This window comes from Trachypithecus francoisi, unplaced genomic scaffold (assembly GCF_009764315.1).
Source record: "Trachypithecus francoisi isolate TF-2019V2 unplaced genomic scaffold, Tfra_2.0 Lachesis_group8, whole genome shotgun sequence".
NCBI lineage: Eukaryota > Metazoa > Chordata > Mammalia > Primates > Cercopithecidae > Trachypithecus > Trachypithecus francoisi.
In genome coordinates this window covers 98,213,935-98,240,612 of record NW_022681473.1, presented here as the reverse complement: position 1 = coordinate 98,240,612, position 26,678 = coordinate 98,213,935, and the positions used below count along the sequence as shown (strand labels likewise).

Here is a 26,678-nt window from a genome sequence, read left to right as displayed (position 1 = left end):
TGACGGGGCCTGGCGCGGTGGCTCACGCCTGTAATCCCAGCACTTTGGGAGGCCAAGGCGGGTGGATCACCTGAGGTCAGGAGTTCAAGACCAGCCTGGCCAACATGATGAAACTCTGTCTCCACTAAAAATACAAAAAATTAGCCAGGTGTGGCGGCAGGCGCCTGTAATCCCAGCTACTTGGGAGGCTGAGGCAGGAGAATCGCTTGAACCCAGGAGGCAGAGGTTGCAGTGAGCCAAGATCACGCCACTGTACTCCAACCTAGGCAACAAAAGCAAAACTTTGTCTTAAAAAAAAAAAAAACACACCAGGCCAGGTGTGGGCATGGTGGCTCACGCCTGTAATCCCAACATTTGGGAGGCTGAGGTGGGCAGATCACCTGAGGTCAGGAGTTCGCGGCCAGCCTGGACAACACAGTGAAACCCTGTCTCTACTAAAAATACAAAAATTAACCAGCGCAGTGGTGGGTGCCTGTAATCCCAGATACTTGGGAAGCTGAGGCAGGAGAAACGCTTGAGCCCGGGAAGCAGAGGTTGCGATGAGCCGATATCATGCCACTGCACTCCAGCCTGGGTGACAGAGATTCCGTCTCAAAAAAAACAAACAAACAAAAAAAAAGATGAAGAAGCTGATGAGATTATTAACGTAAGAGATTTACTAAGGGAACACCTGTGAAGGAAAATGGAAAATGGGCTAGAGAAAGCTTGGTGTAGGTCTGATCCCTGTAGAGGAGACAAGAAAGGAAGTTTGAACAGTAAGAATCAGCGTAGTTCTAAGAAAGGTCGGTAAGGCTGTTGAAGAATTCTGGAGCCAAAGTCACCCATCAGAGGAGACCTGTGCATCCCTAAAACAAACCTACCTTTGTAACCCTGCCGTACTCAAATCTCTTCTGCATATATGTCAGAAAGGTTCAAACAGGACTTGAGTCTCACAGAATAACAGGGAATGGTGTGGTAAAAGGGGTGGAGTTAGATAATTCCCTAGAAATCTTATCTAAAGAAGAGTCAAACTTAGAAGGGATTTGGTACATCTTCTCCAGTTCTCTTTTCTCAATTGCCAGTTACTTCTCTGCATTGCTATACCAGGGAAGAATGTTCTCAACGTACTTCTCAACGTACTTTTCTTTGTTGAGACAGGGTCTCTCCCTGTCACCCTGCCTGGAGTGCAGTGGCATGATCAGCTCATCATAACTTAAAACTCCTGTGCTCAAGGATCCTTCTGCCTCAGCCCCCTGAGTAGCTGGGACTACAGGCATGTGCCACCACGACCAGCTAATTTTTGTTTTTTTTGAGACGAAGTCTCACTCTGTCAGCCAGGCTGGAGTGCAGTGGCACAATCGCAGCTCACTGCAACCTCCGCTTCCCAAGTTCAAGCAATTCTCGTGCCTCAGCCGGCCAAGTAGCTGGGATTACAGTTGTGCAACACCACACCCAGCCAATTTTTGTATTTTTTTAGTAAAGACGGGGTTTTGCCATGTTGACTAGGGTGGTATCGAACTCCTGACCTCAGGTGAACACCTGCCTTCACCTCCCAAAGTGCTGGGATTACAGGCGTGAGCCACCATACCCAGCCTTGGCTAATTTTTTGTAGAGATAGAATCTCACTGTTTCTCAGGCTGGTCTCGAACTCCGGCCTCAAGCAATCCTCCAGTCTCGACCTCCCAAAGTGTTGGGATTACAGGCATGAGCCATCACACCCAGCCCCAAGGTGCTTTTAAAAGGGAACATGATATAAGGTAAATCTTTTTAAAAATTTAACTATACTAGAAAAATCTAGGATTTGGGAAATAGGAGAGAGAAGAAACAGAAGCTTCTCAAGTCTTAAGGAGGCAGACAGAAGTGACGGGAAAAGAAGCAAGAAGTAAAAACTATTCCAAAGGTTTTGATTTCCTTGTGTAGAAGAGAAGAAGAAATAGTGTGACCTTGGTGTGGTAAAATGGTATGTATTTTGTTACCAAGTAGGAGGACTATCACATGCTTCTAACTAAGAGCAAGAAACATGAAGGCAACCACTAATGAAATAAACTTTAAAATTAATAAAAACAAAGAAAGGAAAATGAAGAAACAATAACATCAGATCCATGATAAAAAGTTATAGAAGCAATAAAAGCAGGAATATCAGTCATAACATTAAACCTGAACTGAATAACCAAGCCCATTAAAAAACAGTATGCTTTTTAAAAGGACAAATACTATATGATTCCATTTATATGAGTTACCTACATAAGCAAATTCATAGATGGAAAGTAAAATGGAGCTGGGAGGAGGAAGAATGAGGAATTATTGTTTAATGGCTACAAAGCTTCTCTTTCAGATGATGAAGAGGTTTGGGGAATGGACTGTGTTGATGTTTGCATAACATTGTGAATACAATTAATGCCACTGAATTGTACACTTAAAAATGGCTAAAATTGTAAATGAATCTAGAGCAGCAGTTCTCAATTGAGGAAGGTATTATTCCCCTAGAAGGGTATCTGGAAACATGAGAATCTTTGTTTTTATAATGCAGGCTGGGGAGAAAGACACAGAAGGAGTGTTCATGACTGGAGTTGATAAGCATGGACAGGCTGGGCGCAGTGGCTCACACCTGTAATCCCAGCATTTTGGGAGGCCAAGGTGGGTGGATCACCTGAGGTCGGCAGTTCAAGACCAGTCTGACCAACATGGCGAAACCCCATCTCTGCTAAACACAAAAAATTTCCCAGGTGTGGTGGCGCATGCCTGTAATCCCAGCTACTTGGGAGGCTGAGGCAGGAGAATTGCTTGAACCCGGGAGGCAGAGGTTGCAGCGAGCCAAGATCGTACCATTGCACTCCAGCCTGGGCAATAAGAATGAAACTCTAGCTCAATTAAAAAAAAAAAAAAAAAAAAGAGAAGGACAAAAGTGATATTGTACAATATGCAGAACAATATCTTATACCACCCAAAATACCAAGAGTACTTCAATTGAGAAAGAATATAGATCATGAGAAAAGGGGGGAAAATCTCAGATTTTCAATGTACATTAACATCAATATATTATTTAGTAACTGAGATTTAGAAGAATATAAGCAACCTAAATGTTAATGATTAACATGACCTAAATAGGGCTAAAATGTACAAGGGTGTTAATTATTGTCAGTCTTGGTGATAAACAGGAATCCCTTTACCTAAAAGGACTATATATTGAACTGCTTTAAGTATTCCAAGGAGATGAAAGTTTTTTTTTTTTTTTTGTAAGATGGAGTTTTGCTCGTTTCCCAGGCTGGAGTGGAATGGCACAATCTTGGCTCACTGCAACCTCCGCCTCCTGGGTCCAAGTGATTCTCCTGCCTCAGCCTCCCGAGTAGCTGGGATTACTGGGGCCCACCACCACACTCAGGTAATTTCTGTATTTTTACTAGACATGTTGGCCAGGCTGGTCTTGAACTCCTGACCACAGGTTATCTACGCACCTCGGCCTCCCAAAGTGCTGGGATTACAGGTGTGAGCCACCACGCCCGGCCAAAAGATCTTTAAAAACAATGTGCTAGGCCGGGCACGGTGGCTCAAGCCTGTAATCCCAGCACTTTGGGAGGCTGAGACAGGCGGATCACGAGGTCAGGAGATCGACACCATCCTGGCTGACACGGTGAAACCCCGTCTCTACTAAAAAACACAAAAAACTAGCCGGGAGAGGTGGCGGGCGCCTGTAGTCCCAGCTACTCGGGAGGCTGAGGCAGGAGAATGGCTTGAATCCGGGAGGTGGAGCTTGCCGTGAGCTGAGATCTGGCCACTGCACTCCAGCCTGTGTGACAGAGAGAGACTCCGTCTCAAAAAAAGAACACACAAAAAAAATGTGTTGAGGCCACTAACTGTAGCAAGTACAAGGTTACTGACAATTTCTACTTTGAAGTCCACTTTAATAGGGAACACCATCACCCTATGCTCCTTTTCTAAGTCAGGAGTACTCAGAGAACAAGCACTATTCTCGATAATAAATCTTATCAACACAGACTGGCAAAAACAACATAACAACAAAAAACCCCACCACACCCAACATATCATTCATAAAATAGTTTACTACTGAATGATTTACAAAAAACATATGTATACATGAATGTAATAAAGCTTTAAAATGCCTCAGCTGTTTCTTACTGAACTTTAATTTCCCAAAGGCCAGAAGTATAAGTTAATTGATAGTATGCAACAAGGTTCTACATCATTTAGGAAATTAGAGCATTTTAAGTGATAGAGAAAATGATTACAACAGCTCAATGTGTACAGCTTATGCAATTATACATCTATAATTCATTGATACGGCATTTTAATAGTGTGTCTGAGACTGCTATCCTAAGAAACACCTGTGTGCAAGGCTGGCCTTTGGCAAGGATGTGGCAATCTGGATTTTTGGGAGGATTCGCATCATTCCTTAATGAGAACATTTTACGTGCCTAAACTATTTACACAAACAGTGTGACTTACGTTGAACACTTCCTTTTCTTCTGCCAGTCTCGAATTTTGGTATGTGCCAGGCATAAGTTGCTTACATGACCCGCCCCCAGTAGAAAGTTTGGGTGCTGAGTCTCTAATTAGCTTCCCTGGTAGACAATATTTTATATGTGTTGTCACTGTCAGTTGCTGGAGGAATTAAGCTTAATGTGTGACTCCTCTGTGAGAAGACATTTGGAAGTTTGTATTTCGTTTCCCCTGGACTTTGGCACATGCACTTTTTCCTTGTTGATTTTGCTTTGCTTCCCACTGTAATAAATCATAGCCATGAATACAACTACATAGCGAGTCCTATGAATACTTCCAGCAATCACTGAGCCTAGGGGTGACCTTGGGATTGCCAACACAGCTGGTGTCAGAAGTTGGACTCGTGAAGAGAGAAGAAGCAGTAGGATGACAAACATTTGCTGCTTCGGTGGCTATAAATTCATTCATAGTATGAAACAGCAGTTGAGTTTCTGTCTTTTGTGACAGATAAAAATTACCTATGAAATTTGAAAATGGTAGCTCTAACACCAGGAGAATTGGCTACCTCATTCCCCTGGCAGTTTCTGGCCATGCTGACTAAAGTGAAGGGAGAAAAAAACAGAGCCTGGATGATGTCTCTGTTGGATTTTTTTTTTTTTTCTTGCCTCCATGTGGAAAGAGGCCCAAAAGTTCCCAAAGGTACTCACCTTGGGTGGACTAAAAATGTTAAAAGTCTGTATGCTCTCTCCTCCAAATAGGAAAAAAATAATAGCAAAATCAGAGCCCAGTGCTGGAGCAAAGCTTTAGATAAACTATGGGAGAAACAGGAGTGGGGAGAGTGAACCACTCCAGCTGTCTCTTCAGCCTAGCTGCTGCTGCTGCAGTCCCTCCCTACACCTTGCATGCCAGTCAGGATCTCTCAGCAGCTGTAATGTTACTCTTATAAACACTGAATTTACTGCTGACGGTTGATTAAATTTAAAATAAGGAATAAGGATGGCCAGGCACATTGGCTCACACCTGTAATCCCAACACTTTCAGAGGCCGAGGTAGTCAGATAACTTTGAGGTCAAGAGTTCGAGACTATCCTGGCCAACATGGTGAAACCCTATCTCTACTAAAAATACAAAAATTAGCCTGGTGCAGTGGTGGGTACCTGTAGCCCCAGCTATTCAAGAGGCAAGGCAGGAGTATCACTTGAACCTGGGAGTCGGAGGTTGCAGTGAGCTGAGATTGTGCCACTGCAATCCAGCCTGGGAAAAACAGCAAGACTCCGTCTCAATAAACAAACAAATAAATTTAAAATAAGGGAAAAACGTGGTGGGGGGTTAAGAGATGACTTTGTACTTTGCAGCTACTGCATCTAGATGTATAATCAAAACTGACATAAGATGTAATATGCTGCTAGTCATTTCACAAATGCTAGAGGGATTGTCCTAATCAGGAAAAGTTAGTGAGACAAAACTTCTTGCTTTTTTCTGCTGAAGGGACTGGAATTTAAACTCTGTGAGTATTGGGAACAGAGTAAGTTTCCACAATGGATGATATTTACTATGACTTTTTAAACTACTGATGCCCCAGGAAAAAGAGAGACAACATGAAAACAAAGGAAATCTCCAGATGAAGGAAATATACTTTTGGAATTTTAAATGCAGTTTTTCATTGTTATTGAATTCTTGTAAAATTAGATGTCTGACCCTTAGAAGCTGATGATTTTCCAGCCGTATGTGCATATTTTTGGGCAGATCAAGTTGGATCCTAGGACAAGGTAAAAAGGACTTAGGACAGTCTTGCTGATCACTTGGACTTGAAATATGACTGCGAGCCTGCAGTATCTTGGCTTTGCTCCTGCCAAAGACAAGACACTAACTGTTTTGGAATCCTGAAATCACAGATCTCAATTACCTGGATCTGATGCTAGGCTGAAACCTGACACTGCTACCGGGCTAGTTCAACCTCAACATGAGCTGTGCTGAACCAAAAGCAGGCATATACTCAATAAACAGGACTTTGCCTCAATTTTTTTTTTTTTTTTTGAGACAAGGTCTCGCTCTGTCACCCAGCCTGGAGTGCAGTGGCACAGTCACAGCTTGCTGCAGCCTCAATGCAGCAAACAATCTGCTTGAAGACTCAAGCAATCCTCCCACCTCAGCTCCCAATTAGATGGGACTACAGGCGTGTGCCACCACACCCAGATTTTTTTTTTTTTAAGAGACAGGGTCTTAATATGTTGCCCAGGCTGGTCTTGAACTCCTGGGCTCGAGCGATCATCCTGTCTTGGCCTCCCAAAGTCCTGGGATTATAGGTGTAAGCCACTTTGGCCGTCAAAGATTACTGAAGACTTAAAAGATATTCTTCTGTGGAGCCAGAAACCATGAAAAAACATCATGGATTCTGGCTGGACCACCTCAGCCACTCACTGACACCCAAAGAAAAAGGCTTATTCTCTGATGGGACTATGCAAAATGAAGCTGCTGATTGGTCTTATATATCTGATATGGAGACTAACAGTATTCCCAACTGGTAGTTCCTACCAAAAGCTGTAGTTGGGAGAGGGCACATCACAAAGAGTGTAGCCCCTTCGCCCACTTCTTACAGATTAGATTTTGACCCCTTCTTGAGATGTCTCACTGCTACTGACTTCTTTTTGCCTTTCTGGATTGGTTGTAGTTTGCAGCAATAGATTTAATAACCTGACTCTATTTCTCTCTTTCCTGTCACCCCTCCTGGTACACACACACCTTAGTAAGTCAGTCTGGTTACTAAATGCAGCTGTCCCCAGAAACGAACTGATATTTTCTAGGCTACCCACTAGATATATGATCAGGACAAAAGGGAGATAGCATAAGCCCATTTTGAAAAGTTTTAAAAATTCAGGATTTCATCCTGACCATTCCCTAAATATCATATGTCTTTTTAATTAAGTTGTATACAAATGTTTTTAGTAAAAAAACTTTTGTCCCTCATGCAGATCTGGATGATGGAGAAGACATGAAATTTTCATTACTGAAAGGGATACACTGATTTTATAAGGAAGAAAAAACAAAACCTAGCATCTGGGAAGGGACAGTGGAGGAGCAGGAGATTAATGATTTTTGCTTCTCACAACTATTCCTGAAAGCTTTCCCCCTTTTCCTAAAGGAAATCTCTTAGGGTTGCCTTTCCAAGCTGCCACGAGTCCTTTTAATTCAAACTGGTTAACTTACAATCACACCTAACAGCACCAACTATGAGATGGCAAGGAATAGCCTCAGCTTCTGAACTTTCCATGTAGAACACCTCCTGTCTGGAACTAACTGCCTTCAGGCAGTCCATCTGAAACCAAGGCCTGAACTGAATTATAACTCAACTACACTGAATTGGGAACCCCAGAATATAAGGTCCCATGGTGGGAGGCCACAGCGGGAGCCTTGGTAACCTGTACTACCTGACTAATATCTTGCTTGGGGTATCTTAACAATTTTAAACTTTTTGTTTCTAGGAGAACTACATGTGCCCTCTGGGATTATATTTGTTAGTGTATGTACCCTAGCATGGCACTGTCTCAATCCTGGAAGGCTTTCAGGTCCACTTCAACTTACTGCTCTGAGTTATACTGTGCCTGAGTTGACAATTGTGCCTGAGTTGACCATGTTAAAAAAAAGGCCTATAAAGAACTGAAAGAGAAAACCACATGGTTTTTTAAGATAAACTTTATGATTAATGGAGTTTAACTGGCTAAATCCAGGACCTCTAAAAAGGGATAACTTGCCAGGCGTGGTAGCTCATGCCTATAATCCCAGCACTTTGGGAGGCCAAGGTGGGCAGATCACCTGAGGTCAGGAGTTTAAGATTAGCCTGGATAACATGGAGAAACCTTGACTCTACTAAAAATACAAAAATTGGCCAGGCATGGTGGTGCATACTTGTAATCCCAGCTACTCAGGAGGCGGAGGCACGAGAATCACTTGAACCCTGGAGGCAGAAGTTGCAGTGAGCCAAGATGGCGCCCCTGCAATCCAGCCTAGGCAACAAAGCAAGACTCCATCTCAAAAAAAAAAAAAAAAGGGTTGGAGGCAACTGAGACCAATACTACAGGTTGGTCTTGCCCTGCTACATGGGGGAATGCTGACATAATTCTACTGTAAAGACAATTTGGCCAATGGCAAAAAGTTAAACCAGCACCCGAGACTGCATCCCCTAGAAATGCCTGCTTGTAAGATTAGCCCTTGGCTGGCATCTGAGAATGTGAATGGTCAACAGTTTCCTATACTTAAATAAAACTTTCCTGAAATAACAGTGGCTCACTGTACCTAAACTGTTTATATAAACAATATGGTTTACACTGATTTTGGAACATGTTGAAAGAGACTGCCTATGTGACCAGCCCTATAAAAACCCTGAGTACCAAGTCTCCAGTAAGCTTCTCTGGTAGACAACATATCACACACTGTCCATCATTGCTGGAAAAATTAAGTGTGTCCTGTGTGACTCCCCTCTGGGAAAGGACTCTTCTTGGAAGCTTGTGTTTGTTTTTTCCTGCACTTCACCCCATGTACCTTTTCCCTTTGCTGATTTTGCTTTGGATCCTTTCACCGTGAAGACTCATAGCTGCGAGTATGATTGTATGTTTGGTCCTGTGAGCCCCCTAGCAAATCATCATACCTGGGAGAGGTTTTGGAGACCCTCAGCATAACTAGTAATACTATTTAGTAGATAAACAGAACAACCTAGAGTTACACATTCCATTTGGGTATGGAAAGACATCACCAAAATTTACTTTATGTTAGCAAACTGGGTACTTACGAAAACAGATCAAACCACTGCTGTTTTGTAACAGATTCCTGGCGTAAAAGCTTCAAAACAATCGGGCGCATAAAATCCCATTTGTCTTCAAACTGAAGAGAACCTTTATTCTTGGGGGGGAAAAAAAGATAAAAGGGAGTTTAATTTAAATGCAGTTAAATAAAAAGTATCCTGTAATTTTTATGAGACAGCTAGAGAAATGAAGGGCTCAAATTTAAATGAACCAGTTTTCCATAATGGAATCCCTACAGGCTTAATCTGTTATTGAGGAATCACAGGAAAACAATCATAAAAGAGAAAAATTAATTGCACAAATGTGTTTAGTGAAGAATTTGGCCTTGTCCAAAGAGACAGTTTGGTCTTTCCTCTTGGCTTCTAGTAGATAATCTCCGGACACTTAGAAAGTTACGTCTAAAAAGTGTGTCTTTGTCTGGGAGGCCTTGGGTCATACTGGATAGGCTAATAATGCAATTCAGGGAGGGGACTGTCCACACCTATATAATCCTAGGTGGAGGCTGACCAATCGGAAAGACGAACAATGTAACTTGAACTAGGGGTCTGGACTCACATAGGGTCAGTCAACATGGAGACTGAAATCCCTGTGAGCAATTAATCAATCACACCTATGTGAATAACCTCCATAAAAACTCAACAGTAAAGGTTGGGTAAGCTTCCCTATTTAGTGGTACTCATGCATACTGTCACACATTGATGCCGGGAGAGAAATGTGTCCTGACCACATGGGGAGAGAGCAAGATAAGCTCTGTATTTGGAACTCTCCTAAACTCTGCCCCATGAGTCTCTTCCTTTGGCTGATCTTATCCAAATCCTTTCCCTATAACAAATCGTAACTATGGGTACAACAGCTTTCACTAAATGCTATGAGCCTTTCTAATGAATGATCAAACCTGAGAGTGGTTTTGGGAATCCCCTAAACTTACAGTTGGTGTCAGAAGTGACAGTGGTCTTATATGGAGCCTGTATGGTCTATTTTTGTAGTTGTCCTAAACTCCTCCCAAAAAGTATATTGGAAATCTATATAAACTCTGAAAACTGAGGAGAAAAAAAAAACAGAAAAATCCCCATCTCCTTTTATAATGCTAACAAAAAACCCTGACACTGAACTGTAGAGAAAAGCATAAGAAATGGAAAGTCTAGGCCAATTTTACCAGAGAAGAAAGATGCAAAAATCTAAATAAATATTATCAAATCAAACAAGTGGCATATCAAAACAATCAGACCTCATAATCATACAGTTTCTCTCTGGAATGTTAAAACTAGGGCAATATTAGGAAAAAAATAATCAATTACATTACCAAAAACAAAAGGACAGAGAGAACCCATATGTGTTAGTCATTAGTTTAGTACTCCTTTTCAAGTTAAGTGTGACCATGTGATTTGTTTTTTGTTTGTTTTTGAGACAGGGTCTTGCTCTGTCACCCAGGCTGGAGTGCAGTGGAATGATCATAGCTAACTGTAGCCTTGACCCCCTCGGCTCAAGCAATTCTCCTGCCTCAGCCTCCCAAGTAGCTGGGACTACACGTGCGCACTCACCTCGGTCTCCCAAAATGCTGAGGTTATGGGAGCGAGCCATGAACTAGGACCATCTGATTTATTTTGGCCAATAAATTTCAACAAAAGTCATTAATTTTCCTTTTTTTTTTTAACTTTTAAGTTTAGGGGTACATGTGTAGGATGTGCAGGTTTGTTACAAAGGTAAACTTGTGTCATGGGGATTTGTTGTACAGATTATTTCATTACCTAGGATTAAGTGATTATTTTTCCTGATCCTCTCCCTCCTCCCACCCTTCACCCTCTGGTAGGCCCTAGTGTGTGTTGTTTCCTCTATGTATCCATGTGTTCTCATCATTTAGCTCCCACTTATAAGCGAGAACATGCAGTATTTGGTCTTCTGTTCCTGCCATTAGTTTGGTAAGGAAAATGGCCTCCAGTTCCATCCATGTCCCTGCAAAGGACATTATCTCGTTTTTTTTTAATGGTTGTATACTATTCCATGGTGTGTATGTACCACATTTTCTTTATCCAGTCTATCACTGATGGGTATTGGGGGTGATTTCATGTCTTTGTTAGAGTGAATAGTACTGTGATGAACATATGTGTACATGTGTCTTTATACTACAGCACTGCAGTAACCAAAAAACAGCATGGTACTGATACAAGAACATATACATAGACCAACGGAACAGAATAGAGCCCAGAAATAAGACCATACACCTACAACTATCTGATCTTCAACAAACCTGACAAAAGCAACAGAGAAAGGACTCCCTCTTCAATAAATGGTGCTGGGATAACTGGCTAGCCATATGTAGAAAAGTAAAACCAGATACCTTTCTTATACCACATGCAAAAATTAACTCAAGATGGATTAAAGACTTAAATGTAAAACCTAATTTTCTAGTACATCAGCATCAAACACTCTATGAAACTCATGACTGCCTTTTTTTTTTTTTTTGAGAGAGAGAGAGTCTCGTTCTGTTGCCCAGGCTGGAGTGTAGTGGCATAATCTTGGCTCACTATAGCCTCTGCCTCCCAGGGTCAGGTGACTTTGATGCCTCAGCCTCCGAGTGGCTGGGATTAGACATGCACCACCACACCTGGCTAATTTTTGTATTTTTAGTAGAGACGAGGTTTCGCCATGTTGGTCAGGCTGGTCTCGAACTCCTGGATTCATGTGATCCGCCCTCCTCAGCCTTCCAAAGCGCTAGAATTACAGGTATGAGTCACTACGCCTGGACTCATGATTATTTTTCAATTATACAAATCTGTTGAGGATATTGCTCAGGTTAAGAATCTGAGATGCATATAGTGATTGTGTGGAATATGCAAACTCCCTGAAATTATAACACTGAAACAGTTTCTCAACGTATGATCTGACAACAACCTACATGAAAATCATCTGAGGTGGTGATTACACATATAGATTCCTAAAACCTACCTCAGGCCTATTGGATCAGAATCTCTTGAAGTTGGTCCACAATCTGCATGTTTATCAAATTCATGATAAAAATGTTAGATGGTCTATGACCCAAACTACGTTAAAAACCACACATTTACATCATACTCTTACAAATGCTGCTTATATTCACGAACATAGTTCATCCTGAAAGTTAATATACTGTCTTGTTCCAGGCGCCTGCTTCTATCACACTGTATTCTTTTTTTTTTTTTTTGAGACAGAGTTTCGCTCTTGTTGCCCAGGCTGGAGGGTAGTGGCGTGATCTAAACTCACCACAACCTCCACTTCCCGGGTTCAAGCGATTCTCCTCCTCAGCCTCCCAAGTAACTTTACAGGCATGCACCACCACGCCTGGCTAATTTTGTATTTTTAGTAGAGACAGGGTTTCTCCATGTTGATCAGGCTGGTCTCAAACTCCCAACCTCAGGTAATCCACCCACGTCGGCCTCCCAAAGTGCTAGGATTACAGGTGTGAGCCACCACACCCAGACACTGTATTCTTATTATAAGGACCCATCGGAGATATCCACTAAAAACTTAGTACTGGTATTAGCTATGCTTCTTTCCTGAACAGCTAGTTTCTTTTTACCTTATGGACTTAAATGAATCATGTAAGTAACTTCACTCTCCTCTTAATGTTGGCTACTGGGAAATTCAGAGTCAGAATTATGATCCTGTGGCATATACTTTGTACACTAACTCTATGCCTGGCCTCACATTACTTTTTCTACTTTTTATTATTTTCCTGTAACCCTCATTTTCTTCTTTTATTCTTCCCTACGAGGAAAAGGTGTGCAAATAAACAAACATGAAAGAACCATGGAAAGAACACACTTTTCTTGACTAACGTGGAGAAACAGAATACTCTCTTCATAAGAGGATACTTTCTAATTTCAACTAAGTCTACTTCCACAAGCACTTTTGTTAATTTTAATTATAAAATTAAACATAGTGTGAGTCCTGCAATTAAAAATAAAAAACGGTGCAGAGGACCACAGTAGAAAGATACTAGAGATAAATTACACACTGGTTAGGCTCTGAAATCTCCTAATAGACATTGTTAAGTACCAGGAAACATATTTTTGCTCTCCCTTTTGACGGAACACATAATAAACTCTTTCCTCTAATACTCAATTTTAAAAGGAATTTAATAATTAAATGTTTTCTATTAAACTTTTATAATAGATTCCAAAAATGATGCTCAAGTAGTTCTTTGACCTATTCTCTATTAATCTGAAGAGCATATCATTAAATCATAACTAAGCGGTGGGACACCAAATCCAATATCTACAAAAGAGAATGCCTTATTAATAAGAAAGGAATCTTCAGACTATGAACCTCGATTTACATACATTTTCACTGACTGACTGAAGGCTGCCTCATCTCTATTAACTTGCTACAAAGTTTCTTGAATTCCTTCATTATTATTCAGAATAGCAAACAGGCTGGACTCAACAGTTGCTAGCACGTCTAGAATTCTCTCATTCACTGGCTCTTTAGAGAACTTCAACATTTGCCATACTCCTGCCCCTCTATCCTTCACTCCTTACAGCACAACTAATCCCCTCATAAGCACTCTTCTCACACAGATGGGCCGCAGGAAGTCAACAGGGAGTTGGCAATGGGGGAATATCTGGAAAAAAGAGTATTCTAGGCAGAGAAAGCAGCCAATGCAAAGAACATTAAGGTAGAAGCATGCTTAATATATTCAAGGTAGAGCAAAGTAAAGAAAGCAGAGAGAGCAGATAAGGTCATAGGAGTAACTTAGCTTACTGGATATTACTGAGCTGGATCTTGTAGGACCCTGAAGGCCATTATAAAGCCTTTGGTTTCTACTATAAGTGAGATGAAGAGCCATTAAAAGACTCTGAGCAAGAAAAGAAGTGTCATAATCTCCTTTTTTTTTTTTTTTTTTTTGAGAGAGAGTCTCATTCTATTGCCCAGGCTGGAGTGCAATGACGTGATCTCGGCTCACTGCAACCTCTGCCTACTGGGTTCGAGCAATTCTCCTGCCTCAGCCTCCTGAGTAGCTGGGATTACAGGTGCGCACCACCACGCTCAGTTAATTTTTGTATTTTAGTAGAGACAGGGTTTCACAACATTGGCCAGGCTGGTCTTGAACTCCTGACCTCGTGATCCACCCACCTCAGCCTCCCAAAGTGCTGGGATTACATGCGTGATCTACCACGCCTGGCCTGAAGTGTCATAATCTTATTTACATTTTAAAATCTCCCTCATTACTATGTTGAGAATGCACTATAAGGGGGCAAGGGTTAAAACTGGGTGTAGGATTAGAAAGCACTGATGGTGACCTGGACTGAGGTGATAGCAATGGAGGTACGAGAAGTGGCTCGATTTTAGATGCCCAAGAGGTAGTACTAATAGGACTTCCTGACAGTAAGCATCTGAGATACGAGAAAATGGAGTAAAGCATGACTTTAAGGATTTTGTCCAATAAGTGTGGCACTACCATCAACTAGAATAAAAGAAGATTTGACAGGCTTATGACGAAAGCTTGTGAGACTGGTTTTAGATGTATTACATTTAACATATCTATTAGACATTCATGTGAAAATGTTGAATAGGCAGTTCAATATGGAAATTTAGAATTTAAAAGGCCTATCAGAAAATAAAAACTTGAAGTCATCAGAATACAGATGGCTTTTTTTTTTTTTTTTTGAGACGGAGTCTTGCTCTGTCGCCCGGGCTGGAGTGCAGTGGCCAGATCTCAGCTCACTGCAAGCTCCGCCTCCCGGGTTCCCGCCATTCTCCTGCCTCAGCCTCCCGAGTAGCTGGGACTATAGGCGCCGGCCACCTCGCCCGGCTAGTTTTTTGTATTTTTTAGTAGAGACGGGGTTTCACCGTGTTAGCCAGGATGGTCTCGATCTCCTGACCTCGTGATTCGCCTGTCTCGGCCTCCCACAGTGCTGGGATTACAGGCTTGAGCCACCGCACCCGGCCACAGATGGGCTTTAAAACCTGTTTTTGGATGAGATCACTGTGAGAGAAGTGATAAATAAAGACGGAGACCCAAGCGTGAGTTCTTAGGCATCCAACATCAAGAGGTGGAGAGAGGGGTAAGAACTAGCAAAGGAGACAGAAACAGCAACCACAGCACAGGTGGCAAGAAAACCAAAAGTATGGTATTCTGGACAAAAAGTGAATAAAGTATATCGGAAAGACAGAATAATCAATTTTAAGAAATTCTCCTGACAGATTAGGTAAGATAACCACTGAAACCGCAATATGGAAATCACTGAAAGTTTGTCCACAGAAGTTTTTGCAGAGTAGTAAGGACAAGACCCAGGTTAGAGTGGAATAAAGAGTGGAATTAAGAGAGAACGAGGAGCCAGGCACAATGGTTCACGCCTGTAATCCCAACACTGGGAGGCCGAGGCGGGCGGATCACTTGAGCCCAGGAGTTCGAGACCAGTCTGGGCAACATGGCAAAACCCTGTCTCTACCAAAAATACAAAAAATTTGGCCGGAAACGGTGACTCACACCTGTAATCCCAGCACTTTGGGAGGCCGGGGGTGGGTGGATGACTTGAGGTCAGGAGTTCGAGACCAGCCTGACCTACATGGTGAAACTGTGTCTCTACTGAAAATACAAAAACCAGCCAGGTGTGGTGGTGGGCCCCGGTAATTCCAGCTACTTGGGAGGCTGAGGCAGGAGAATTGCTTGAACCCGGGAGGCGGAGGTTGCAGTGAACCGAGATTGTGCCACTATACTCCAGGCTGGGCAGCAGAGGCAGACTTTGTCTCAAAGGAAAAAAAAAAAAAATTAGCCGGGCATGGTGGCACCTATAATCTCAGCTACTAAGGCTTGGAGGCGGAGGTTGCAGTGAGCCATGATGGCGCCACTGCACTCCAGCCTGGGCAACGGTGAGACCTTATCTCAAAAAATAAATAAGTAAATAAAAACAAAAATAAATAGAGAAGAGGAAAACTGGAAAGAGTACAGACAACTTCCTTCACAATTTTTTCTGTATAAGAAAGCAAAGAATTGGCGTGGTAATTGATAGGGCGAGAGGAAGTAAAAAAATAATAATTTCTTTTTTTTTTTTTTTGAGACGGAGTCTCGCTCTGTCGTTCAGGCTGGAGTGCAGTGGCGTGATCTCCACTCATTGCAACCTCCGCCTCGTGAGTTCAAGTGATTTTCCTGCCTCAGTCTCCCGAGTAGCTGGGACTACAGGCGCCCGCCACCACGCCCAGCCAATTTTTGTATTTTTAGTAGAGACAGGGTTTCACCATATTGGCCAGGCTGGTCTTGAACTCCTGAACTCGTGATCCACCCGCCTCGGCCTCCCAAAGTGCTGGGATTACAAACATGAGCCACCACGCCCAGCCAAAATAATAATTTTTTAAAGCTAGGATACAGTATGATTGTATGCTGATAGGAACGTTCCAGGATATAATGAAATGTTAATGATGTGGGGAAAGGGAGAGAAACTGCTAGTGAATTTAAATTGCACTGGGTAGGCAAGAGGGAATGGGATCTAGTGCGTACGTGGAGGAAGTGACTACAGGCTAAGAGGAGAAGGCAAAAGAATGTCCACGTAGGGGCTGGTACGAGGATAGATGTCGTATGACTGAGAAGTTCATATTTTATTGCTTTGATTTCCCAGTGATGTGGAAATAAGGACAATGTCTGAGAAGATGGGGGAGGAAATGCCAGAATATTGATAGAAAAGATGTGAAAAATACATCTAGGAAAGTGGAAGAACAAGTGACTCTGGAAATGCAGTATGACTGGCCTCACTGTGGTCATGAATTTAAGGTGAAAACAGCATGGCTGTGTCTTTTTGTCCAGTGACATTCAGCTGTCAGGTACTGGCACTGAAAAGTGGAAACAGATTTAACCAGGGTTGAACACTTTTCCCAAGCGGAATAAGACAGGGGCAAGGAAGTGAAAAGTGTATTGAAGAGAATGATTATAATGATTGAGAAGAGAATTTATGTCGGGTAAGGGGGAGAAAATGGACTTCAAGATGAAAAGAGAAAGAGACTTCTGCTTCCAATCATGACAGAATAACAGGAACCAGATTTTCCCTCCTGCCTAAAAAACCAGAAAACCAAAAGGCAGGGCAGGACAGTGCTTCCTGAGAAAAGAAAAACAAATGAGGTGAGTGCTACAAATGTCCAAACATACTGCCTAGAAGAGTGTCTCCAGGCCTCATCACAAGGAGGGTAAACCCAAACAGCGGCTGGTGGTTTCACTACGTTTAAGAGACAGAGTTCAGAGTTTGAAAAGGCTGAGGTGACTAGAATTCGTGGCACCAAGGGAGCTCTGGATATCTATAGAGAAGGCCCCTGCAGCTGTGGCTGAGTACTAACCTGTACCTGGGTGTGAGAAAACTATACGAGACGGGGGAAAGAACCATTAGGAAGGAATGGGCAGAACAATCAGCAGAGCGCACACAGGGCCAGAAACAGTTAGTGTTGCCACCAGCCAGAGTGGAAACACTCCTTAAAGTGCCAGGCATTGGGTAGAGTCCACAGAAAGTTACTGAGTCTACAGTGGAGCCAAAGTAGCCCTACTCTGAGTGGTATTCTGGACACACTCTAACAAAACTTAAAGGTAAGCTTCAAAAGGATCAAACTGATTCCAAGCTACCTAACTGAATCACAGCCAAATCCAAAACTATTTAGAGAAAATTTTTAAAATCAGGCCCCTAAAACATATACTCACAGTGTCTGACATCCAGTTAAAAACTACCAAGCATGCAAAGAAACAGCAAAATATAACCTATCACCAAGAGAAAAAAAAACATCAAAAGAAGCTGACCCAGAAATGACACAGGTGTTACATTCAGTAAACAAGTTAGCTATTATACATATTCTATATGACCAAAAAGGTAGGGGAAGGCATGAACATCACAGAAATAAAATATTTTAAAAATGAATATCAGGTAAGCTGTGGAACATCAAATGACCTAACCTACACATAATTGGAATCTTGATGTAAGGTTATAGCGAATATTTGAAGAAAAATGCAAAAATGTTGTCTAATTTGATGAAAACTATAAACCACAGATATAAGACATTAAACAATAAGTTGGCAGAGTCAGTGAACTGAAGGCTTTAGTAATGGAGGTGGACTGTTGGAATAAAAGCACTAGAGAGAGTCAGAAAGACAGGGTGGTACCAAGTACATCAAGTAGGATGCTTGAAACTGAGATTATGGAAGGATGGAATTTAGCAAAAATCTATCATTTCTATTGTCTTTGTTTAATCATTTCACTGCAAGATTTTCTACTATTTTTTTCACTGCAAATATATGGCATTTCACTAATTGAGGATTATAAAGGCCAACAAATTTTGTACATGTGGTATTTATTGTATAAAATACTTTTTTTGATTTTCCTTACATTTCCATGAACACAAATGGTTTGAATATCTGACATCTGTAAATACATTTTAGTTCAGCATTTGTATCTTCTATTATTTAGCTTCACAATAATCTTCAGTGTAGATGTGTAAACCACTGCATCACTGTGATTATTTTACTTTATAATATCTGACTGCTAATTATGTGTTAGGTGCTGTACTGTTCCAAATAGTTTACAAGTATGAATTAATCTTTATAACTATCTTATGTGTTCAGTGATATTATTCCTTTATTATTATCATTATTATTATTATTATTTTTGAGACAGGATTTTGCTCTGTTGCCTAGGCTAGAGCGCAGTGGCACAATCACAGCTCACTGCATGTTCAAACTCTTGGCCTCAAATGATCAGCAGCCCTCCTGCCTCAGCTTCCCAAACTGCTGGGATTACAGGTATGATCACTGTGCCTGGCCTATTCACATTTTATGCACACTGTACAACCTGAGATTAAGTTAGATTATTTGTCTAAAATTACAGGCAAAATAAGTGGCAGGGCAGGAAATCAAATCCAAGAAATTTAGCTCGGTTAAAGCCACATTCTTAATTAACTATTCTCTGGTCCTTTCCTGGATAAGGAATGAATGGGCTTCTAATCCATGGGCCAGATCCAGCCCTTGACTTAATTTCGTCAGGCTTATAGAGTAACTGCAAAGACCTCTGATTATAAAATTTAGTGACAATTATCTAGAAACCATACGGTGGAAACATCACTACCTAAGATACATTTCTTTTCAAACATGGTGTAGGAGGAGGAGGAGGACACTGTTTTCCAATAAGTTAAATATCTCTTTCCACTGAAATAAAAAATTTCATACCACATTCCCTTTAAACTTTTCAGTTCCTTTTATAAAGGAAAAAAATTTCAAACAAATTCTAGCAATACTTGTATTTTTTGAAACCCAAACAAATAATTTTAAGGAAAAAGCAAAAATAATAAAACTAATAAAAGAGTTTAAACTTAATTTTGGGGAGCTTGTCATTTATTACATTTATTCATTGAACAAACACCTGAGACTCTACTGTGCACCAGCGCACATAAGTGAAAAGTCCTCAAGCAGCTCGCATTCTAGTATAGTGTTCCTTTAACTCTAGTACACGGACTCCCGAAGGGTCCCAGTACATATTCTTTGTTTTTTTCTTTTTTCAAACACTAACTTGAACCAGACACCCAAGATACATTCTTAAGACTCAATCTGTAAAAAGAATTTTAAAATTTTGTTTTTGTTTTTAAAAATCTAATAAAATATTAATACAAGTAGAAATCTGAGCTGCTCATATGACCTTAAAACTAAGCACTAACCATAAAGGGAAAAAAATTTATAAACTGCACTATATTAAAATTAACATTAGCCATTAAAAGACATCATTAAGGGAGTGAAAAGGCAGCCCACAGAGTGGAGGAGATATTGCCTTTTTTTTTTTTCTTTAATACAGAATTTTGTTCATTGCCCAGGCTGGAGTGCAATGGCAAGATCTTGGCTCACCACAACCTCTGCCTCCCTGGTTCAATGATTCTCATTCTCCTGCCTCAGCTTCCTAAGTAGCTGGGATTACAGGCACGCGTCGCCATGCCCAGCTAATTTTGCATTTTTAGTAGAGGTGGGGTTTCATCATGTTGGTTAGACTGGTCTCGAACTCCTGACCTCAGGTGATCCACCTGCCTCGGCCTCCCAAAGTGCCAGGATTACAGGCGTGAGCCAACACACCAGGCTAGGAAAGGATATTTCTAATATGTATATCCAAAAAAGGCTCTCATCCAGAATATGTAAAGAACCAAAAAATCCGTAAGAAAAGCAAAACAACTCAATTTTATAATTGACTTTTTTTCAGAGATAGGGTCTTGCTGTCACCTAGGCTGGAGTGCAGTGGCACCATCATTGCTCACTGTAGTCTTGAACCACTGGCTCAGAGAAAGTTAGAAAATTTATATCTCAAAAGCACAGAGCTAAGGCTTCAGGCCTAAATACTGTACCATCATTTGCCCAAACCAAGGAGGGAGGGTGGATTACAGAAGAATAACTTATTTTTTAAAAATGTGTTTGGGTCCTGTGTTAATTGGCTTAGAAAAAAAAAGTGTTTGGGGTGGGGGTAGGTGTTATCAGCCAGAAATATAAGATGTTATATAGATCTTTCTAGAACATATTATTGCTTAAAAAAAATGCACATCCCCCATTGAAATTTAAGTGTGCATTTTCAAGCAATTAGTGCATCTGTAACAATCCCACTTTACTAGGTTATGAGTAAAAGAGCAGATATATAATGGTGTAGAAATATAATATTTGGTATCATGTTAAAAAATAAGAATGTTTAAACACAAGAATGTAAACAAAAATAGAAAAATCCACTGGCTTGCAAAATGATTCAAATACAATCATTTTTAAGTAATTCACTTACTTTACAACAAAATAATACAAATGTTGACCTACTGGTTTGCCCTGAAAACACCCAGAAATCCCTACATAACTCTAGGGACAAAAACATAACACATGAAATTACAGAAGCAATATTATGGCAATATTTTAACGATGTCAAATGTTTAAAAGAAAACATTTAAAAGAAAACAGAGCAGCTCATGCATATAATCTCAGCATTTTGGGAGACCAAGGTGGGAGGATCACTTGAGGCCAGGATTTCAAGACCAGCCTGGGCATCATAGCAAGACCCCATCTCTAAGAATGGATGGATGGATGGATGGATAGACAGACAGACAGACAGATATAGGTAGAGAGAGAGAGCGATAGATAGATAGAAGGATGGACGGGCATGGTGGGGCACACCTGCAGTCATAGCTACTCCAGAGGATGAGGCGTGACAACTGCTTGGGCCCAGGAGTTCGAGGCTGCAGTGAGCTATGATCATGCCACTGCATTTCAGACTGAGGAACAAAAGTGAGACCCTGTCTCTGAAAAATAAATAAATAACTGGGCGGCGTGGCTCATGCCTGTAATCCCATTACAGTGGGTGGTCAAGGTGGGAGAATCACTTGAGTCCAGGAGTTTGAAACCAGCCTGGGCAACATGGTGAAAACCCATCTCTACAAAAATAACATAACATAACATAACATAACATAACAATGTAACATAAAATAAAATATTAGCTGGGTGTGGTGGTGGACTACTACTCCAGAGGCTGAGGCAAGAGCACTGCTTAAGTTCAGGAATTCAAGGCTGCAGTGAGCTATGATCATGCCACTGCACTCCAGCCTGAGTGACAGAGTAAGAAAAATAAAATTTAAAATAAAAATAAAATTGAAAAATAAAAGAAACAAAGAATTTGTTATTATTGCTGTATATCTTGCTATATCTTGCTTATGACAAAGGTTTAAGAAAAGCTAAGGTGAAAAGACAAGCTGAAGGAAAAGCAAGAAATAATGGCATCCACAGAATTAATGGCATTTTTTTTTTATCACCTTACTTTTACGTGCCCATAACATTTTGAACAACACACAACCACAGGTTAGTTAAGATTTGTGAAGTTCCCACCACACTGATTGTGGATTACAGCCATGCGTCACTTAATTCTGAGAAATGCATCGTTAAGTAATTTCATCGTTGTGTGAAAATAACAGCATGTACTTACACAAATCTAATGGTAGAGCCTACTACACACTTAAGCTATATGGTATAGTCTATTATCCTAGGCTACCAACCTATACAGCATGTAACTGTACTGAAGCTGGAGGCAATTAGAACAAAATGGTAAGTATTTGTGTATCTAAACACAGAAAAGGTACAGCAAAAATACAGTATGAAAATAAAAAATGGTACACCTAAATCGGGCACTCACCATGAATAGAGCCTGCAGGACTGGAAGATGCTCTAGGCGAGTCAGTGAGTGAGTGGTGAGTGCATGTGAAGGCCTAGGGCATTACCATATATTACTGTACACTTTATAAACACTTAGGCTATGCTAAATTATACAAAAATGTTTTTCTTCAATAATAAATTAATTTAGGCTTATTGTAACTTTTTAACTTTAAAAACCTTTCCTCTTTTTGGAAAACTTGTTGACTTTTTTGTAAATAACACTTATCTTGAAACACAAACACATGGCCAGGCACGGTGGCTCACGCCTCTAATCCTAGCCCTTTGGGAAGCTGAGGTGCAAGGATCACTTGAGCTCAGGAGTTTGAGACCAGCCTAGGCAACATGGTGAGACCTTGTCTCTATTTTAAGAAAAAGACAACAAAAAAAAATCACAAACACATTATACAGCTGCACAAACATATTTACTTTCTTTACACCCTTATTCTATAAACTTTTCTATTAAAAAAGGTTTTTTATTTTTAAACTTTTTCATTAAAAACTAAGACAGACACACACAGTAGCCTAGGACTCCACAGCGTCAGGATAATCACCACCACTGTCTTCAACCTTCACATCTTGTCCCACTAGAAAGTCTTCCGGAACACTATCCTGAATGGCGCTGTCATCTATGATAACAAGGCCTTCTTCTGGAATGCCTCCTAAATGACCTGACTGAAGCTATTTTACAGTTAACTTTTAAACTTATTAGAGGGTACACACTCTAAAAAAACAATAACAAGTATATAACCGTAAATGTACTACTACAGTTTGGATGTTTGTCCACCAAGTCTCATGTTGAAATTTGATCCCCGATATTGTAAGCAGGCCTAATGAAAAGTGTTGGGTCATGGTGGTGGATCCCTCAGGAACAGATTAACGATAGTGGGGGTGGGGGCAGAGTGGTGAGCAGTGAGTTCTCACTCTGTTAGTTCCCTGACAGCTGGTTGTTAAAAAGAGTCTGGTAGCTCTCCCCGCTGTCCTGCTTCCTTTCTTGCCGTGTGATCTCTACACACACAGGATCCCCTTCACCTTCTGCCATGAGTAGAAGCAGGCTGAGGACCTCACCAGCCTACAGAACTGTGGGCCAAATAAATCTTTTCTTTATAAATTACCCAGTCTCAGGTATTCCTTTATAGCAACACAAATGGACTAAGATATACATAAACCAGTAACACAGTCATTTATTATTATTAGAACAATAATTTTATTAGCCTATTATCTAAGGATTATGTACTATATACAATTATATGTGCTAGACTTTTATAAGAGTGGCAGCATAATAGGTTCAAGTACACCAGCATCGCCGCAGACATAAGTGATATGTTACTGCACTACTACATTACAAACATTGCCAGACAATAGGAAGTTTTTAGCTCCCACTATAATCCTATAAGACCACCATTATATATGTGATCCGTTGTTGACCAAAACATCAATATGCAGTAAATGACTGTATATCCAATTAATGGCACTCTAATAACTTTACCAAAGGAAGTCAGTTGGCATATTTTAGATAACTCGTGTAAATTATGAGGTTAGCTGTTTGTATATGTGCTGCCGAAGCGAGCACGAGGTTAGCTATTTGAATGTGTGGGTTCCCTTACTGTTTATGAAGCCACTATTGCTCCCAGTTACGTGATTTTAAAACCCCATTTGCCAATCCCCACTATCCAAAAGAATCAAACTACTGTACAGTTGTCCCTTTGTATAGGTGGGGAAATGATTCTAGGACCCACCTCACCCCACCCCACCCCTCGGGACACCAAAACCCATAGATGTTCAAGTCCCTGATATAAAATGTCACAGCATTTGCTTATTACCCATGCACATCCTGCCATATACTTTATATCATCTCTAAATTACTTATAATACCTACTATAGTGTAAATGCTATGAAAATAGCTGCTACACTGTATTGTTTAGGGAATTATAAGAAAAAAGATCTGTACATATTCAATACAGATGCAATTTTTTTTCTGAGGTTTTTTTTTAAGATTACTGCTATTTATAGATACAGAAACTGAGGCACAGAGATGTTAAGTAATTTGCCCAATATCACACAGCTAGCAAATGGCAGAACCTGGAGACCAACCCAAGCAGTGTGGCTCCAGAGGCTGAGCTCATAACCACTGTTATATTGCAAGTACACTACGTGCATCTATTAGGGATTCATAAAATCTTTCTTATATCAACAAAAGTGAGGTGGCTTAATAAAAATAAATGTGTGCAGGTGCCATACTAAGTGCATATATGTGATGTTTCTCTTTTTTTTTTTTTTTTTTTTTTTTTTTGAGATATAGTCTCACTCTGTCACCCAGGCTGGAGTGCAATGGAGTGATCTCGGCTCACTGCAACCTCTGCCTCCTGGGTTCACGTGATTCTCCTGCCTCAGCCTCCCGAGCAGCTGGGACTACAGACATGTGCCATCACGCTCAGCTAATTTTTGTCTTTTTTTAGTAGAGATGGGGTTTCACCATGTTGGCCAGGCTGGTCTTGAACTCCTGACCTCAGGTGATCCGCCTGCCTCAGCCTCCCAAAGTGCTGAGATTATAGGCATGAACCATCGCGCCTGGCTTTTTCTGAGTATTTTTAATCTTTGGTTGGTTGAATCCATAGACATGGAACTCATGAATACTGAGGGCTGATTATATATATTTGAATACCAGCAATTCTCACTACCGCAATTTTCACTATGTTCCAGCCACAGCAACCTTTTAAAGATGTTCCTCAAACAGGCCAAGCTCATCACTGCACCTCAAGACCTTTGCCTTAGAATGTAGATCATTCAGGTCTCAGTTCCAATGTTACCTCAGAGAGGCCTCCCAAACCAACCTAAGAAAAATGCCCTTCCTCCATTCCTCTCTGCACAACCAGAGACAAAGTCTTGAGATGGTAGAAGAGACACTCTGATTGGCTATGAGACTGAAATTTTAATTTGGAATAACCAGACTTTTAAGAAAAGCCCAGGAAAGCTATGGGATTTGGCTGAAATGTCAACATGTGGCAGAGAAAGAACATTCAACAAAAAACAGTCAAACGCAGTTTTTTGGGGAAAAATTATTTTCTGTTGTAAATAAGTGAGTAAAATAGTGGCTCCACCTTCTGAACACTCTTTTTTTTTTTTTTGAGACAGTGTCTCACTCTGTCGCCCAGGCTACAGTGCAGTAGCATGAACATTGCTTACTGCAGCCTTGATCTTCTGTGCTCAAGCAATCCTCCTGCCTCAGCCTCCCATGTAGCTGAGACTACAGGCATGTACCAACATGCTTGGATAATTCTTAAATTTTTTGTAGAGACGAGCTCTTACCATGTTGCCCAGACTGGTCTTGAACTCCTGGGCTCAAGCGATCTTCCCACCTGGCTCCTCAAAATGCTGAAATTACAGGCATGAGCCTCCACATCTGGCTTTGAACATCTTATCATGTTGTTCTCACTACTACCCTAATTACCAGCAAAAACTATGCAAGTGTATTCTTTATGTCTTTAGTGTCAGTATACATCCATCAGGATATAAGCTCCAAAGTCTAAGAACTTTGTCATATTCACTGACACCTTCTTTTTTTTTGGAGACAGGGTCTTGCTTTGTCGCCCAGTCTGCAGTACAGTGGTGCAATCTCAATTCACTGCAGCCTCAACCTCCTGGGCTCAAGCAAGTCTCCCGACTCAGCCTTCTGAGTAGCTAGAACTACAACTGTACACCACCACCCCCAGGTATTTTTTAAATTTTTTTGTAGAGACGAGTTTCACCATGTTGTTCAGGATGGTCTAAAACTCCTGGGCTCAGGTAATCCACCCACCTCAACTCCCAAAGTGCTTGGATTACAGGTGTGAGCCACTGTGCCCAGCCTAACTGACATTTAAAATGGTATCCAGTACACCTTAAATGCTCAGATTTTTATGGACTGAACAAACTCCAGTTACACAGATCAATTACCTTTGATACTATTTGTATGTACTCCATGGATATGACCAACTTTTTTTTTAATTTTTATTTTTGTAGAGGTGGTAGGTCTTGCTATGCTGCCCAGTCTAGTCTCCAATTCCTGGCCTCAAGTGATCCTCCTGCCTCAGCTTCCCAAAGTGTTGGGCATGAGCCACTGCATCCAGCCTCTGACCAAAGTTTTAACCTGAGCTGTATCCTGCTTTTTTTGTTGTTGTTGTTTTTTGTTTTTTGTATAAATGGGGTTGCCCAGGCTGGTATCAAACTCCTGGCCTCAAGGAATATTCTCACCTTGGCCTCCCAAATCACTGGGATTACAGGTGTGAGTTACTGCACCCA

General features: G+C 41.0%; 1 protein-coding gene across 1 annotated transcript in view; it reads right to left on the bottom strand.

Moving 5' to 3' along the window:
* CUL5 (cullin 5) overlaps positions 1-26,678 on the bottom strand; it is a 107,539-nt gene that overhangs the window by 70,168 nt on the left and 10,693 nt on the right. Inside the window, 1 exon segment of the mRNA XM_033207648.1 lies at positions 9,223-9,332. Within this exon segment, the coding sequence (XP_033063539.1) occupies positions 9,223-9,332 (110 nt within the window).